The 14,866-nt window shown below is 45.3% G+C and overlaps 1 protein-coding gene across 1 annotated transcript in view; it reads left to right on the top strand.

Moving 5' to 3' along the window:
* Positions 1-14,866, top strand: part of AMPD1 (adenosine monophosphate deaminase 1) — a 567,491-nt gene that overhangs the window by 392,781 nt on the left and 159,844 nt on the right. Inside the window, exon 10 of the mRNA XM_085615836.1 lies at positions 11,404-11,530. Coding sequence (XP_085471962.1) covers positions 11,404-11,530 — 127 coding nt within the window. The remainder of the gene's footprint in view (positions 1-11,403; positions 11,531-14,866) is intronic.

Below are 14,866 nucleotides of genomic sequence, written 5' to 3'. Positions count from 1 at the left end.
AGTCGATTAAGGCGTTCCAGGATGCCAGATGGGATGCAGAAGAGAAAAGATGGAGAGTACAGGCAATGGAAGGACACAGACTGTGTCCCTTATTGGTAAAAACAGATAATTCAAAAGAAAAGAGAATGGATGATGAGGATGATAGTGACACGGACGATAGCCTACTAGAGAGGTTATTATCTGAGAGACCACCGCCATACAAGCCAGATGCTCCAGAAGAGAGGTCAGCTCAGGTGTAAGAGACTAGGGGAGGACCAACCCAGTCAGACGTGAGAGTAGAAGGTAAGATCCCCACGGGAGCTGAGGGTATGAGGAATCAGTCTGTAGCTAGCGCAGAGGTTGGGAGAGGTGTGAGGCTACCGGATGCTCTAAAGGTACCGGTCACTATTGGACCTATTGTTTCTGTTTACAACCCAGATCAAGAGAAGGTTGGAAGCTCAGTACAGTCAGCTGTAGGGGTAAGGAGAGTGGCCGAAGGAAGTGGGTCAGTGAGTGGAATGGAACAGACTCCGAAGCCTATAGAATGGAGTACGCCATTGCCAGCCACAGCAGACTCCTCTAGGGGACAGGGAGAGCCGAGACAAGTGAGACCGAGGTCTCTGGCTGAGTCAAGATCGGATTTGCGAATGTGGACACCACCAGTAAGAAATCAAAGCCAGAGTGTGATGACGGCAGAGAGTGAACGAGGCACAATAGTGAATCATTCTGTTCCTATGAGTATGTCAGAAGAGAGTAGTTCACAGGAACGAGAATGTGAGTACAATGAGAGGGATGGTGTAGGTTGTCGAGAAGTACTGAAGGGAGCCCTGAGGGGGAGAATGTTAGATGTTGTAAGGTTAAAGGCAGAGGTGGATGAGATCATAAGTGGAAATTTACCTCTTGAGAGAATCTTAATGTACGAACAAGATGAATTACTCTTTGTAGCGAAGGATGTGACTCGCAAAGTACGAACTGCTCATGAGAAATTGTCGGATTTGGCCAAGCGGTATGATGTGGATTTGTCTAAAACTAAATCATTGCAAGGAAGTCATAGGTTGCAGTACAGTGATCAGGAACTAGAAGAGAAAAGAGTCATGGGATTGAGAACCCATATCAAAGTTCTAATCATAGCAATGCGTGCATGAATTATGCTTGATAAGTGGGAAGAAAGATGGTCCAAGAAGAAAAGTTCTAAGAGAACAATGGGGGAGACACGACCTCCGGGTGGGGGGATGACGGAGGGAACTACCCTTTACGGGAAGTGCAGAATGGAGGATATGTACATGTGCCTTGGAGTAGGGGTGATTTGGCTGCCTTCACGAATGACTTTCCCCGACTTAGGGAGAAACCTGTGGAGTGGTATAAGCAAGTTGATCGCTTTGTCAAAATCTCAAAGGTATTGTGGATTGATCTGAACACCTTATTTGACATTGTGGTTCCGAGCGATTTGTGGGCAGCATGTAAAATTGCTATTGAGTGGCCGACTTCGGAGCCTGACAGGGACGCGGTTTCGAATGGTCCGTCGCCTATAGTGATGAAAAAGTTTGAACAGGTGATTACTTGGTTGAAGTCGAAAATCTCACCTCAGGACATCGATTGGGTGAAGATAGATAGGACAGTGCAAAAGCCTAGGGAGACTGTGCATGAGTTTTATGAGAGACTTTTGCAGGCTTTTAAGCAGTACAGTGGTCTAGATGTGTTGGATATGAAAGACATGGGACAGTTTGTTTCTAAATTTGTGTTGGTATTGAGGCCAGAGGTTAGTCTCATGATACAGCAGCATTTGATTTGTTGGCAGAATAAGCCTGTAGATGAGATTTTACGGTATGCCAGATACTGTACTGATGAGATAGAATCCAAGCACAGGAAGTTGAAAGATAACTTGATGCTTGTTCAGATGCAAACAGCCCAGGGACAGCCTAATGGGGGAACGTTGGGAAGAAAACAGGGAAATAATCACGGACGAATCCAGAATATCCAGGGTCAGGGAAGGCCAAGGTCAATAGATCCTAAGATGGGAATGAACGTGGCGACATTGAAAAAGACTACAGCATGTCATCTTTGTCACCAGATTGGACACTGGAGAAGCGAGTGTCCCTTGAACCCGTTGAATCAGATACAGCAGGAAGGAGAGATAGTCCAGGTTCCTGTGGCGGACATGGTTCCTACAGTGACTCGACCTAAGATGGTCAAAGGGGGGACGGGTGTTCCGCAGATGCAGGTTCCCCAACCACCCAAGATACAGAATATGCAACAGGTAGCTCAGATATATTTGCAGATGCCTATGTTTGAAGGGAGTGAGGAAAACGACTTAGACCCGTTGGCACGACCATGCTCCGGAGGAGAAGAGGATTGCGCGCTTGGAGCTGTCTTAGAGGTAGATCAAAGAGGACCTTTTGTGGAAGCAGATAGTGACGGTCACCCTACGACCTTTTTGGTTAATACAGGCGCTACTCGATCTACTGTAAGATCTGCAGTGGTCCCAGACCTACCCCTTTCTGGACAATCAATCCAAGTCGTTGGTGTGGCAAATAAGAAATTGACTAGTCCATTGACGGAGCCAATCCCAGTCAAGATAGGGAACTTCAGCGATCGACACCAGTTCGCGGTGTGCGATTCTAGTCCAGTTTGCCTGTAAGGAAGAGACCTATTGTTCAAGCTTAACTGCACTATCTATTGTACCCCGAAGGGAGTGGAAGTGCAGACGAGAGACGATGATGCGACCTTTAAGGTTGCGAACCAGCGTGTGTGTGTGGAAATGTACCCAGCATTGACGGTGGAGGAACTTCCACTTGATCTGAGGGATTCAGTGTCAATTGATGTATGGGACCTCAGTGGAGAGGAGATCGGACTTGTCAAGGGGGTAGATCCAGTGAAAATCCCTATTAAGCCTAATGTAGAGTTCCCGAGGACACCCCAGTATAAGTTATCTCCTGAAACTATCGCAGAGATCAAGCCTGTAATTGAGTCTATGATCAAGCAGGGAATTTTAAAGGAGATCATGGGTAGCCCATGCAATTAGCCTATTATGGGACTACAGGAGCCGATTGGGAAATTCAGGATTGTACAAGATTTGCGAAAAATCAATGAGATAGTTGTTCCATGTTGTCCAGTGGTACCGAATCCATCTGTGATGCTGTTTCAGATCCCATGTGAAGCTGAATGGTTCACAGTGATTGATTTGTGTCAGGCTTTCTTCTCGATACCTTTACACGAGGAGAGCCAATTTCTTTTTGCATTTCGGCCGGAAAATCATGTGTTAACATGGTGTCGTATCCCACAGGGGTATACAGAGAGCCCGTCTATCTTTAACCAGATCTTGAAGAAAAATCTCGAAGGTCTTGTTTTGCCACAGAACTCTGTTCTAGAGCAATACATTGATGATCTGCTTGTTGCGTCCGAAATCGAAGACGCTTGCAGGATCGATTCCGTTGCTCTGTTGAATTATCTGGCGGAGAATGGTCATAAAGTGTCTCCGAACAAATTGCAATACTGTTTGAGTGAGGTACAGTATTTGGGTCACAGAATTGAAAAGGGCAGGAGAAAAGTGTCTCCGGATCGCATTGACGCTATTTTGAAAATGCCTGTTCCCGCAACTCAGAGAGAAGTCCGAATGCTTTTGGGAATGGTTGGGTATTGTCGCCAATGGATCCCAAACTTTTCCTTTGAAGCGAAGCCTTTACAGCGGCTGACGCATAAGGATGTGAGTGATCCGGTACCATGCGACGAAGACTGTTTAAGGTCATTTTTGAGGCTGAGAGAAGCTCTGTGTTGCGCTCCAGCTTTAGGAATGCCTGATTACAATAAGGCATTTGCCTTATTCTGCTTTGAAAGGGAAGGTTGCTCATTGGCAGTGCTGACTCAGAGTCATGAAGGTGTCCGTAGACCAGTTGCCTATTTTTCAGCTACTTTAGATCCAGTAGCTTCTGCGTTGCCCGGATGTCTCAGATCCGTTGCTGCAACAGGTGTCAGTATCGAAAGATGTGAGAGGATTGTAATGGGTCATCCGCTTACTGTGCATGTACCACATTCTGTTGAACTGTTGATGACCAGGACTAAAACACAGCACCTCACTAATAATAGGTTGACTCGTTATGTACAAGTCATCCTTGCTGCAGATAACGTGACGCTGAAGAGGTGTTCTGTTTTAAATCCTGCCACACTGTTGCCTATCCCAAATGTAGATGATGATGAAGACTGTGAGGACCATGATTGTCTTGATGTGACTGAATTGTGCACCAAACCGAGACCTGACATTGTCGACGAGCCGCTTCCTGTCGCGGATGAAATTTTCTTTGTGGACGGCTCATGCTTAAGAGACAGTGCTGGTCGACTGAAAGCAGCGTTTGCTGTATGTACAATCACGGAAGTGGTTGAAGCCGCTTGTTTAGAAGGAGTATACTCCGCACAGGTGGCTGAACTTATTGCTTGGACCCGTGCCTGTTTGGCTGCTGACAAGATCCGTATAACGATTTATACGGACAGTCAGTATGGGTTTGGTGTCATTCATGATTTCGGACAGCTATGGTCACAGAGAGGGTTTATGACATCTTCTTGTTCACCCATCAGAAATGGGGATTATGTGAGGCAATTGTTGGAAGCATTGCAAGGTCCAGATGAAATTGCAGTTGTTAAGTGTTCTGCACACACCAAGGGGAACAACTTTGTGTCATTAGGTAATAGTTAAGCAGATGAAGTTGCTCGATTTTGTGTGGAACAGGGATGCACATTCACTGAAAGGCATGTTGAGGAAAGCCAAGAGAGAACCGATTTCAACGTGATGTTGGCCATGGCTGATACATGGGAAGAACTGAAACAGTTGCAGGATGAAGTTTCCGATCAAGAACGGGATAGTTGGATGCCAGCGGGATGTGAGAAGGGAGATGTGGATGTATGGATTTCGGCTGATGGACGAGCTGTGTTACCGGAATGTCTGTTGAACCCAATGGCAAGATTGATACATGGTGCTGTACATCTTGGCAGAGATGCGATGGTGCGAGTGTTTCGCCAAACCTGGTACAATCCAAAGTTCCGTGCAGTGGCCGAAGCTGTGTGTCAGAGGTGTGTTACATGTCAACAAATGAATGTAGGGAAAAGGACAGCGGTGACACTGAGTCATATAGGGAGGTCAGGTGGGCCTTTCAACAGAATGCAGTTGGATTTCATTGAGACGCCAAAGTGTAATGGGTTGAGGTACATATTAGTCGTAGTATGTGTCTTTTCTAGATGGGTGGAGGCTTACCCAACACGGAGGTGTGACACTCTCACCGTAGCTAAGCTACTACTGAGGGATCTTATACCGAGGTTCGGTTTTCCGACCTCTTTTGAGTCAGACAGAGGAATGCATTTCCATAGTGAGATCATGAAATTGCTTTGTGCTGCCTTGAATGTAGACCAAAGGTTGCATTGCAGTTATCGACCAGAGGCTTCTGGGATTGTGGAGCAAGTTAATGGGACCTTGAAGGCCCGAACGGCAAAAGTGTGTTCTTCGACATCATTGAAATGGCCAGACTCATTACCCTTGGTTCTCATGAGTCTCCGTAGTGTGCCTGATAGGAGGATTGGACTGTCGCCTCATGAGATCCTCATGGGGAGAGCGATGCGCTTGCCAGCCATACCTGCTACTGCTTTGATTAACATCACTGATGATTTGATTCTCGACTACTGTAAAGGCCTGGCTGACATGGTCCGTTCTGTGTCCCAGCAGGTGCAAGCAGCAGCTGTTCCAGCCGCAAGTGACCTGTGCCACGATCTGTGCCCAGGGGATTGGGTACTTGTGCGCAAACACGTGAGGAAGAGTTGCCTGGATGCTCGTTGGCGTGGGCCGTACCAGATAATCCTGGTTACGAATACAGCAGTGAAGTGTGGGGGATTGCTGAACTGGGTGCATGCCTCCCATACTCATAGAGTTCCAGCACCCTTGGAAGATACAGCCCCTCTCGTGCGAAAATCCAGCTGAGGTGGCAGAGCCATCTGAGAGGGCAAGACAAGCTGTAAGGGTTGCTGATGCAGTTGGTTGTGCACTAGACCGAGCTGAAGGGGGATGCGAAAGTCGAAGTCCCGAATTTGACTCAGATGAAGAAAGTGTTGCTGTGGTTGGAGTAGAGTCAGATTCTGCTGAAGAAGAAAGTAGTGCACAGTGTACTCGAAGGGAGACCAGAAGTGCCACAGAAGCAGAAAGAGTTTGGCCCGTGAGTTAGAGACGGGTAAACTTGCGATTGGCACCGGGAAGAAATCTTGCCCCAGTTTCTGAAACGTCTGAATCGGAGCAGAGTGACGAAGAGCAAGCTCAAGGTGGTCTGACAAAGTCGAGGAGAGCAAGAGTGCCGTGTCGAAGATACGCCTCACCAGAGTGGACATACGCTGTGACTGATGCCAGGTATACTGAGCACGGGGAGGCTGAGATCCTTCACACTGGTCAGCAGTTCTACGTATCTGAGGGTAGAAGTGTTGTTGAAGATCCCAGGATTGGAGATCGAGGGTATATTTACCCTCAATATTCCGAGTCCACCGTTTCTGAGTAACGTTCGTGGACTGATTTTGGAGACCTTAGTTTTTCCAACTTTTGTTGTCATACCAGCGCCTCAGGAGTTGAAGACGCTTCAAATTGAATTCTTGCAGGGGGTCCTAGAGCTGTTGGGACCGGCTATTGTTCTGGACTGATGGTGAACTTTTGGTGTATATAAGTCTTAAAGAAGATAACCTAGGCCCGAGTGGAAGAAGAATAAACTTAGGGACTTTCCGTTGGAGAAAACGAAAGAGGGTTAGGGAAGTCTTTTTCTGGACTGTGTAAATAGGGAACTGAAAATTGTTAGGGGTTTCCCAGCTTCAAGAGGGTGATTGAATCGTGTTGACCAGCGAACTTTGGATGAGAAAGAGACTTTACCTGTTGCCATTGAACTGAACTTTGAGAACTTTACGAAGATGGCAGAAGCTGGAAACAATCACCGTAGAGCTAAATTAGTGATAGGTACACTGTTAGGGGTAGTGATAGCTGTTATAGTTGCAATAGTCGTAGCCTCATATATAGTGTCACACGAGCAGGAGGGGAAGGTACAGGGGACACCTACACCTACCACTTCCAGGCAAAAAGGGGTTACTATAGGAGCTCAAAGAGCTTTGACACTTGAAGAAAGTCGTAGATTTCATGGAGACCTGTCTAGAGGTGATTTCAAGCTTAATGTTTATGCAAACCTGTTGTATGAGTATGTTGACGCGATGGATGCGAAGGATTGCTATGTGTGCATGCAGTTGCCTTCTTCTGTAGACGAGGGTATCAGATACCATCATCTTCCACTAACATATGGGATTTCTTGCAGCTTTTTGCTTAGCCTGTTTTATGAGAGAAAACAGTTTGAGTATTTCTTTTCTAATTATGATGCAGTACTTCCTGAAGTTCCGGCATATAAGCATTTGAATAAGTATGATTATTATAAGTCAGGAGATAGACTCCGGACTTATTTCATACCGACTGTGAGTTTGGATACAGCTTATGCTCATAGGCACAATTTGACATGCTTATTGTCGGAAACTGAAAAGAAGTTCATTGGACAAGTTGAGGATAGATATAGAAAACTAACCCAGACACGAAACAGTGGAGAGAGTCCAGCAGATTGGACTGATGAGGAAAGGTTACATAGATCCAAGGGAAGCTATGGACCTATAGCATTAGACCAAGTACAGAAGGGAAATTTGTGTGTTGGACGTCCTCAGACCTATTATGACAAGGTTTCAGTAGGACATAGTACGTGTGAGCATACCTTTACCATGGAAGATTCTGCTAAGAACTTTTTGCAAGGTCCGGTACAAGTTATTCCAATGGTATATTTTGTATGCGGAAAGAATACTTATGTGAGATTGCCTGTGAATTGGTATGGTACGTGCTACTTGGCTATCATTTTTCCAAAGATTTACCATACAGAAGATTTAAATTTGTTAGAGACAGGACATCATTCTAAAGTGCGAAGAGCTGCGAGTGCAGGAGCAGTAATTGGTGATATTTTTGGAGCAATGATACCCAGTTTGGGTGTGGTCTTGAATGATGTGAAAATAAGAAAGTTGGCGACTGTGATTGATGAATTGTCAATGAATACGGCGAGGTCATTGTTGTTGGTTGATGGGGAGATGTTATCGATAAGAACGATGGTTTTGCAAAATCGTCTTGCTTTAGATGTGTTATTGGCAAAAGAGGGCGGAGTCTGTAAATTGTTGAAGGTCCAGGAATGTTGCATGTATATTCCAGACAATAGCAAGGATCTGGAGAGATATATAGACAACATTACCACAATTCACAAGGAGATTGCAGATTTGACTGAAGAAAATGTGTGGGAAAAGATTGGCAAGGGATTTGGTCGCATGGGTACTTGGTTCGCAAACCAGGGAAAAGGGTTTCTCGGTTTCGTGCTAAAGCCACTAGTTATTGCTGTGGTTTGTGTGATCTGCTTGTGGGGACTTATAAGAGCCTGGAAATGGTACAGGGGAAACAAGGTTGAAAGAGCTCTCAGAGCAAATGAGCAAAGAATGGCGAGACTGCAGGACAGTCAATATCAGAACCTTAAAAGGATGGAGGGGTTCCGGCAAAGTAGAATGGCAACAAGCACTGTTTAGGTCAGTTCTTTCTCCAAAAGGAATGAGATTATGATGGTGTGATGACAATTGTCATCAAAGGCGGGAACTGATAGAGCGCCATGAGATTCTGAGATTTGTAGGGGTGCATTATATTTACCGTTAGTTGGCACCCGCATATAATCAATGTATGTTCAGATGTGCCATAAGAAATGTATTTGCTATATTTGTTTAACATAGAAGTGTTAGAGGTGTAATTACGTTTTCAAAGCATGATGATGTAAGTTATCGTGAATGTATTCAGTAAAATGCAGAATGATTAGTTTGTGTAATGTAGTGTGTTAGGTTAAACGAGTGTTAGGTTAAATTTTATATGTGCAGATTGCTTATTTGTGTATATGAAAATAATGAATTAATGCCTAGAAAGTGAATTAATAATGTGTTTAATTTGCAAGGCCTTATCATATGTAGAAGAGAAGGCCTGTTCGTTTTTATGTTAGCTAATGTGGCCGAAAATGATTTTTGGTAAAGGCTTGAGTTGCAGTGAAATGTAAAACTTTAAGATGCGAAGGGTTTTTCCGTTCCCATGTTTCTGTTGCAGGTGCAAGGACATTTAGCTCGTTAGCAAGAATAAGTCTTTGTTTTAGGAGTTGAGATACGGTGAGAAGCCTAAAGGGGAGTGCATTGGAATGTGCAACTGTAACTTTTGGGATGGAAGGTGTCTGGGACTCAAGGTCAAGCTAACGGACGATGAGAGATGAACAGCTCTGGATGGAAATTTACAGGAGGAAGACTTGGCTGAAGAGGTGTGCTGAAGGGCGTGTTCTACGATTTTTGGGGTTTGTATTAGGGACAGTGCCCGTGGGTTGAGTAGATGAGGTTTAGGCGGTAAGCTAGAAGGAGCATCATAGATCGAGCTCTCATTGAGTGGAGACTTCTTAGGGAGTTTCACCTTTTACACGATTTTCTTGATTGAGAGGGAATGCTAAGTAGGGATGCCACTTTAGGATAGAGTAGGGACAGAAATGTTTGATTAATGTTTCCAAGAATTGACATCAGTATAACGATTCTTTATCTGATGCTTTTAGAAGCTGTAATTCTTTTAATTTTTAGCCGAATGCGGATTCTTCATAGGTTAGCTTTTGTATTAGTGTCCATTTATCTTTTGTGTGTTGTATTGAGGTGCCTTTATATTCAGATGTTTTTGCTTATAATAAAATCTCGAAAACTTTAGATTCTGAGTCCTCTATCCTTACTGATGTCAAATTGCGGTAGATATGTTCTGATAATTGTGTTTACTCCCTCTACGCTATTTGGCAAGTAAAAAGATCCAGTCGACTTAAGAGGGTTCTTGTAGATAATTGGGTAGACAAGAATCCGGCCTTATCAATATAAAGGCCACCTACTTTTGTCACTCCCAACTCAAGCCAGTTTCTGATTCTGCTCCAGTTGCCGTTGTGTGGTATGGCTAGCAGAGCATGTAGCGGGAGTTCCGTGGCATACGACTCACAGGCCTGCATGCACTGGAGTGCCCTCTTCCATGCACCCTCTCACCCATACTTTCCTTTTTTCACGTATCTTTGTTTAGACTACTTTCTGTACTCACATTCCTCCTCCTAACCCTCGTCTCCTTCCCTCATTTTTCTACTTTAATGTTAACACTACGTTCCTTAACTGGGATTAATTATGGAGTCCATCATTTTTCTTTAAAAACATTTTTTTTTTAACATAGTGACCTGAACTAGGGAAATTTGGAGTCTGAAACGGAGTGGAAACAATTTCCTTGGGGAATACTGTCAGGTGGATATGCCCCATAAAATGAGTAAAAGTTTAAATCAGCTTTTTTACCTAAATTAATAATATCATTAACTGTTTTGGGGCTTTTTCTAATGTTTTAATCTGACTGTGTTTTTAAAAAAAATGTGTTTGTCCTCTAAATATATTTTCAGTTACGTTGGGTCTTCGGAATAGATTTCGATTATTGTGTTTATCTATGAATTTGCATACTACATGGTGTAATAGCCAAAGTTGCTCAATTTCTTATTTGCGAGCCATGCCGGGATTGATCCTCTAATGGACAAGAACATCTTCAGGATAATATGCTTGCCAAAGATGATCAGTTCACAACATTTAAATTATTGTATGTAGACTGTATCTTCGATGGAGTTAATACCCACCGATTGCAATATTTCAAATTCCATTCATACTATATGCTTTCTTTAATCAAGGTGAGAAACAATACATCTTCTCACTTTCATTGATTCTAATACCAGACTATGGGGCATATTATCAAGAACGGTGTTAAAATTATCGCCGCTTTAGCGGCAGAAAACTGCCGCTAAAGCGGCGATAATGGGCTTGCTAATATGCCCTGGAGAATTCCAACAGAAGCCCATGTTTACACCAGAACCTGGGCTTCTATTGGAATTCTCTGCGGCATATTATCAAGCCCATTATCGCTGTTTTAGCGGCAGTTTCCTGCCGTCGAAGCGGCGATAATTTTAACGCCGGATCTTGATAATATGCCCCTAAGAGTGCTATCATTCTTAAATTACAGTTGTCCGCAGCAAGGATTCAGTAAGGTGCTCCCTGAACCTCCTGTTAGATGTGCCATCAGCACAGCAAACAATGTGGCAGATTTACAAGCCCCTTGCGCCACTTTTGCGCCACTTTTAACATGGGAAAAGTGACGCAAAAGTGGCGCAAGGGGCTTGTAAATCTGCCCCAATGTGTAGAATGTCGCAGGTCCTCCAACATCCTTTGCATGCTATTGAAATATATTTATTTTGCCTGCTTGTTCTGCCATCATGGAACGGAACTACTTGTGATTGTTAACCTCTACTCTTTTTTTGCTTACAGCGATATTTTTAGGGCACAGAACTTTGTGTCACATTTTGGAAAAATGTTGGAAAACATTTTCCAGCCCGTGTTTGAAGCAACAATCAACCCTCAGTCAAACAAAGACCTCAGTGTGTTCCTGAGACACGTGAGTGACCCCTAAATGAAATTTCTGAGTTTGTATGTCATGTGTGCATGGAAAAGAGCATCAACCAGACTGAATTAGAAATGGCTTAATGAAGACAGTCGTATAGTTGGGGTTTTCCACAGCATAGTGATATATGGAAGTATCAGACAGACATGGCTGCACGACCTTTCATTTATTTCTGATCTGCATGAAGAGCCCTTCAGTTAACATCTCTAAAAAGTCTTTCTTCATTGAACTATGATATAGGTGTGGCTGAGCTCCAAATTTCAATGACCGCACATTTGCACATTAAATCAGCACCTGTTCTAGTGCCCAAACCCACATACAAGAAAGTACACAGGATCAAACCTCCATGCCCGATAATGGAGCCGAGGGATACCACAGAAAAATACAACGTTTCCGTGGGTCTCTTTTCTCATACAAGCATAAAGTCATACTAAGGGGCAGATCTACAAGGAAGTGCAGCAGTGTGGCACCGCAAGCCCTTTGGCTGGGCCACGCTATGACACTTCTGAAGCACAGGGATGCAACAAATTTACAAGAATATGTTGCATTTCTGTGCTGGTGCACAAACTGCAGCCATGCGCTGGCGCAGGCACCCTTGCACCATGGTGCAAGGATGCCTGCGTCGTGCGGTAATTGTTTTTGTGCAGGAACGGGCATCATCCTGCACAAAAACAATCACTACAGGCATTTTCCTCTTTCAATGCGTGCTGTAGAATGCAGCACGCATTGAAAGAGGAAAGAACGAGGAGAAATGAAAACATTTCTCCTCGTTGTGCCTCGCTAAGCCACCTCTAGGGTGGCGTAGCATTCAGACGCATCTCCAGATTTACGATTTCTCGTGAATCTGGAGATGTGTCTTGTTCCATGGGAGTTGCGTGGGAACACCCACAGCAACACTCATGGAACGTCCTTTCAACGCAAAGTGCTGCGTGAGAAGGGGCCATATTTTCGAGGAGAGGAAAAGTCACGCAGGGTGGCTTTTCCTGTCCTTGTGAATATGGAGGAGCCCCCTGCGCCACAAGTACGTCACGAACAGTGACGTACTGGTGGCGCAGGGGGCCTGTAAATCTGCCCCTATGTAAACTATCTCTCAACATCAAAACTGATTTTGTGTATTTATTTTCCAAACAGGTGTTTTGTATCTCATACGATTTTAAGTGGTGCAGGCAGCACAGTACTCATAGGTACAGCGATGTGAAATATTAAAAACTATACATACGTACTATCGGGATATTGCAAAATGTATACATATCCAGAGTTCAGTATATATTCTGATTACTGTATTAAGTTCATTAACCATAGGACAATCCCTATTTACAGTGTTGACATTTCGACTCACCCCAAAGTTTGCCTTCGGATTGGTCAGTCTCTGACAGTCTGAACTAAGATGCTCCCTGATTAGGTGTGAAGAGGGCTGGGGCTGAAATAATACAGCCATTTGGTGGGAGCAGATTTACTTCTTGGATAATCCAGAGACAGCTAAGGGGCCGGGACAATTAAACTGAACTTCAAAGGCAGACGCACAGTTGTCACAGAACCTAGGCCTGCCCCCCCTTCCTTATTCCCCAGCCAGATCGGGCTTCCTCTCTGTCCCTAGGTATTAAGTTGGTGCTTGTTGGAAACGGCCCTTTTTGCAGGGTTATCCCCAAACTTTTTGCTTCTTCCTCCTTTATTTTTTCTGACCCGTGGTTGTTGGCAATAGGACTCTGGGCACTTTACCACTGCCGATCAGTGCTAAAGTGCATATGCTCTCTGTATAAATTGTTTTATTGATTGGTTATCCATGATTGGCATATTTGTTTCACCTGTTAGCCCCTAGTAAAGTGCACTGAGTGTGCCAGGGCTGGTGATTCAAATTCTACTAGTGGGCTGCAGCACTGATTGTGCCATCCACAGGAGTAGCGCTAAAATGATGTCTTAGGCCTGCTTGCAGTGCCTATGTGCAGTCCAGGACTGCCATGTCGACCTGGCCAGTGCACCCACTGACCAGGCCTTATCCTTCCCTTTCTGTACATGTCAGGCATCCCTATGGTGGCCCTAGGTACCCCCCTGGGCTGGGTGCAGTGTATCTGAAAGGTAGGGCATGTACTGAGGTGTGTCACATGCCCTGGTAGTGAATTACAGCCATTTTCGTTTTTCACTGCTGAGAGGCTAACTTGCCCATAGGATAGAATGGGGGAGGCTGTTTACATGCCTATCTTCCCATAAGGGCAAGATAGAAAATCCAAGTTTGGTATCTTTGTGTTCAGAATTGAATTATACATCTTTTTAGCAAGATGGTTTTTAAATTCACTGTGTGAGAATAGCACTTTTTAGAAAGTAGCTATTCTCCTGTTTAACCTTCCTGTGTGCCTGTGTGCTGGTTGGCTGACTGGTGTCATGTGATGGGCTAGGTGGCTCCAGGAGCCTGGATGAGTCAGCAGCAGGGTGAATAGGGAGATCTGCTTTAGATGGGTGGGAGGAGTAGTCCCTGGGTTTGAATAGGGCTGCCCCTGCCAGCACAATGCTGGCTCCACCCCCTGCTGGCCAGGCTGAGGACTCTGCCTCTGCTGGCACAAAGAAGGCTCCACCTCCTGCTGAGCGTCTAACGACCCTGCCCCTCACTCTGAAAGGAACCAGGTGCTCCAGGGCAGAGCACACCCAGGAACCGGTTTGAGCAGGGGAATCCCCCCACTGGAACAAAGAGAGACAAAGACTTGGAGGGGTATAAGAAGAGGACCCCAGACACCTAAACTTTAGATCACTGTGGAACTAAGAAGGAACCTCTGCCAAGGAGAAAGCTGGAAGGAACTGAAGAGGAGAAGACTGCCTGCTTGCTGTTTTGCTTTGCTGCCAAGGAGAGGGGAAGGACTTTGCTGTGTCCCCTTCTTTTGATTCTGATCTCCAAGGGCCTGAGAAGAGCTGGCTCCCTGTTAAGAAGTCCCAGGAACAAAAGGACTTCACCACCAGCTCCCCTGGAACTCTGCTGAAGGAGTTCTGACCTGCCTTGGAGTGCTTGCCCAGTCTTGGGGCCTCAGGAGGTCGTTTTTGCTGTGTTTGGGAGCTGGGAAGCAGAAGCGTGAAAAAGAGTAACTGGTACCCAAGGCATCATCCGATTGCGTGTCGCAAGAACGAGAGTGCAAGGAGAATTTCATCGCGGCGTCATCGCAGCACCCGGACTCCCCGCATCGCCGAGTGCGTCGAGCATCGTCCCGGTGCGAGAAGATTCCTGACGCTGCGAGGGTCGTCGCAGAACCAGTTTGCGAGCCGCACCACTGCCGGTGCGTGAAAGTATCCAGTCGCTGCGTGTGTCGACGCAGAGACCCGTCCCGTGACGCATCGAGGGTTGCG

The sequence above is a fragment of the Triturus cristatus genome, chromosome 7 (assembly GCF_964204655.1).
Source record: "Triturus cristatus chromosome 7, aTriCri1.1, whole genome shotgun sequence".
Classification (NCBI taxonomy): Eukaryota; Metazoa; Chordata; class Amphibia; order Caudata; family Salamandridae; genus Triturus; species Triturus cristatus.
This window is presented reverse-complemented; position numbering and strand designations above follow the sequence as displayed.